General features: G+C 33.1%; 1 protein-coding gene across 1 annotated transcript; it reads left to right on the top strand.

The window, feature by feature from the left end:
• The first annotated feature begins 994 nt into the window (after positions 1–994).
• On the top strand, positions 995–3663 carry LOC111691891 (endocuticle structural glycoprotein SgAbd-8-like). Its single transcript, XM_023455375.1, has 2 exons — positions 995–1005; positions 3321–3663. The coding sequence occupies exons 1-2, from the start codon at positions 995–997 to the stop codon at positions 3604–3606; spliced, it is 297 nt and encodes a 98-aa protein (XP_023311143.1). The 3' UTR covers positions 3607–3663.
• The last annotated feature ends 374 nt before the right edge of the window (positions 3664–4037 follow it).

Raw genomic sequence — 4037 nt, 5'->3', positions numbered from 1 at the left:
CTAAAGTCCGAATCCCAAAATTCCTGAATAAAAGATGGCGGATCCAATATGAGGACGTAAAAATCGGAAACACATTCAAAATTTAAAAATTATAGCTGAAACTTTTTACTGGGTGATTTTCAAAGTCGCCAATCAAGAATATAAGGTTTTTTAATTCGGAAATTCTTAAATCCAAAATGGCGGGCTCATTATGACGTATTGAAAAAATAGGTACCATAAAAATTGATATTTACCACCCAAAGAAATGCGTTATGAATGTTTAAAAAATGGAGCCATTTGAGTAGTTCAACAACAACAACCACGACACCAACGACGACGACAACAACAACAATAACAACAACAACCGGTTTTTGGGTTGCGGATTTGGATTCAGCATAAAAAATACAGAAGGTCTATGTACTTGTGTCTCTGGTACATAACCTTTTTTTGTGGGTCTGTCTTATTATCTCTCACTCTCTAGTTATCTTACGGTGCGTATACATACAATGTAGTCCAACAAAAACCAGTAAACACTAAAATTTTTTTTGGGATTTTTCAGTCACAGTGTAAACTTCTTTTCTTATTTGTATATTCCAGTATTTTTCGCTATACTTGAGATCTATAGGACATAATAAAATTTCATAGGAGTCAAATAATATTTAAAAAATGTGCAACAGAAAATTTAGATATCCTAGAATCATATAAAAGAGGTTGAGAGGAGGAAAACTTGCAATTTTTTTATATATTCTGGTGATATATTACACTAAAATAAATTATAAAGATGCATATCAATTAAGAAACCTACAGCTCAAACCATTTCAAAGTTAAGTAAGGGAAAAGATATTGTTCCATGGCATTGAATAAGACTAAATTGACTTATTTCGATCCAATGAAGTCGTCTTTAAAGACCTGTTACATTAATTATTGTGAAGATTCATCCGTAGGTAATCCATGGCCTGCTGATACTTATTTTGGAAGTTATTTTACGAAAAACTTAACAACGTGGGTAGCCCAAATGCCTGAATCGTAAATCTAAGTTTCTCAAATGTTATCAATTTATAATGCAGAATATATTTTTTTTATATAGAAAGTCTATTAATTTTTTGTTTCAGTTTAAAAAATCTCTCATCGGAAATGTTCGAAAATGGAAAATTGGCCAATTACTGACACTGCTGATTACAAGTAGTGTACATAGTGTACAAGTGCACAAGTACAATAGATGCGCAAAACCTCATTATTAGCTAGCTAATTATAATCAGCAGTCAATTTTTAGGTCATTTTCGGTCATTTTCGATACTCTCTAGATTTTTTTAACTAAAACAGAAACTAAATAAATTTATAAGTTTGTCTTTGCAATTATTTTGCATTACATACATAATTATAAAAGGTGTCCCAANGACAAAACTCTACATTTCTAAGTAGGATTAAGGCAATATTAATAAATTATATATCTAGGATATCACTAGACGAGGAACTCGACATTTTGAAAATAAAATACGTTCGTTCTATTAGATAGTCGGAACACTACTCTTCTAAAATATTAACCGCTGCGCTGGTGCTGCACTGCTAAGTGGGAATACCTACCAAGCTTTTGCATCGCAGCGACGCTATGAAGCGCTGCTGCCGCGCTGCTGCGGCGCTGCTATGTGGGAATTGGCCTTAAATGTGGATAAATACTTACATTTACTGCAAGAACACCATAACCCTTTATTAGAAGACGCCCCTTTAAATATTTGAAATAACATGTGGCTTGTGCCCGATGGTGCACCAGCCCATTTTAGCAGGTCAGTAGGGGCTTATTTAAATACCACATTTCCTGATCGATGGATCGGTCGAGGTAGTCCTTTTCCGTTTATCAAACTTCTATAAATAGTAGAGAAGAATTATTAAATCTTTTAATTACATACGCTGATATCATTAGAAATGATTGCCACATGTTATTTCGAGTTCAGCAGAGGTGTTTGAGTAATTTCAGAAAATGCATTGAAGTTCATGGTGCACATATTCAACATCTTACTTAATAGTTCTCATTTTTCTTTTAATTCTATAGAAACCAAGATTTTTACAAAAGTCACATTTTTGATACAATGTTAATAAAATTCCATTTTCTCAAAAACGGTACAAGATATTGACTGATAGCAAAGTGAGAGAGGAATCGAACTATGAAAGAAAAATGCCAAATATGGTAACGCTGTCAAAGATGTATAAATTTAAATAGATAATTTCGTCTGCTCCTGTATAATCCAGACATATTGAACATCACTTTAAACTTGTAAATGAACATTACCATGAGTTACTTTAATTGCCCAAATTGCATTGTTGTCCTGGTAACAACTTATTGTTAGAAGTTATAATTAAAATTTGTTTTTCAAAATTTTTTCTTTGATATAACAATAACTCCACAACGAAGCCCGAAAGGAATTTTTTTTTTGAAATACTACAACTATTTTGACCTCCCCTGCATTTTTGACATGACCTTTCGGGACACCCTTACATATAATATATTTTTGATATTTTATTGTTGATGTTTATTGTAGCTCTGAGAAACTTGTCTAACTGACCCTCACGTTGTCTGAATAAATTGAATTTATCATTGACCACAAACAGTTGAGCTGTCCCGCTCAGTTAACATTTATTTTGCAAATGATACTTGTTATCATATAGACATGTAGGTCGTTCGCTTCCTTCAAACAACTAGATAATCTAGATTTTGGACAAGATCACCGTATCACACACCGACAATGTTTAAGAATGACTGCAATTGAGGTGAAAGGTGTAAACTGATCTCCAACGGATCATAACTATTACATACATTTTATGTTTAAGTTTACTACATTTCAATTGTTACAAATTACCTAGCCCCAATTTTAATGGTCAATCGTTTCGTAAAAATGAATGAAACAAGTCAGTCATGTGTATATGTACTATGTGCTAATACACTATATGGCTCTGTCCATTAGTGTTGCTTGAATCAGAACAACAGATTTTATAAATACGATTGTGTTCATTTTGAGAGTTTACAAAATATAGAAGCAAGATCGGCATTATTATACAAGTGAACAATCGTTAATTAAGAATTATTATTTTTGTATTGTACAGTCAATTGCGAAATATAAATGAACAAAATCAGATCATCTTGCACAAATGAAAAGCATTTTTGTACTTTTACTGCTTATATTTGCTTTCTAAAAACATTAATTTACAGACCTTATGTTTCATTGGAAATATAAATTGTCTTGAAAGTTATTGACGATACATCACTATCGTTTCTACTAGTACAATTCTTTTCAACTTATCGTAGTTATACATATCATATCTACATCATATGTATTTTCTTATAGCTATGATACCGAAAATGGGATATCCACCCAAGAATCTGGAAACTTAGTGGTGGCTGGTTCAGGTTCCGCTATTGCAGCTGCAGGATCTTACCAGTACACATCCCCCGAAGGAGTACCTGTACAAGTTTCTTACCTTGCTGATACAAATGGATTCCAACCTTCTGGAAACGTATTACCAACCTCTCCACCTATCCCTCCAGCAATACAGAGATCGCTCGACTATATCGCGGTTCATCCCTCATCCCCTTCTGTTGGCACTCCATTTGTCAGAAAATATTATAAGTAGAATGTTCCAAAAGTTATGTTAAGTTAATTACTTAGAAATATATATGGTTGACTCAGAGTTGCTCTTTTCATTTTTAGTTATTAATTACATAACCCCAAGTTCTGTGCCAGAGATATGAGTACATAGATTTTGAGTATTTTTTTTATGCTGAATTCGAATCTGCAGCCCAAAAACTGATCTACGAGAACATTTTTTTAGTAAAACGCTAAAATATCCCCTAAAATAGGGTAAAAAAGTGAGGATAAGTAAAGATTTATAATTAAAATAGTTTGTAAACATTTTGAGAAAACATTTGAAAATATTATTTTGAGCATTGGAAAGAAATATTATTCAACCTAACGCTACGAAGGTGTTAATTTTTACGCATTAGGCGGTTGCGGTCCCGTCCCGTCGCGGACTGTGCTAGTTGCGATCGCGCGCGGTAGATTTCC

Source organism: Anoplophora glabripennis, unplaced genomic scaffold (genome assembly GCF_000390285.2).
Source record: "Anoplophora glabripennis isolate ALB-LARVAE unplaced genomic scaffold, Agla_2.0 scaffold66, whole genome shotgun sequence".
Classification (NCBI taxonomy): domain Eukaryota; kingdom Metazoa; phylum Arthropoda; class Insecta; order Coleoptera; family Cerambycidae; genus Anoplophora; species Anoplophora glabripennis.
This window is presented reverse-complemented; position numbering and strand designations above follow the sequence as displayed.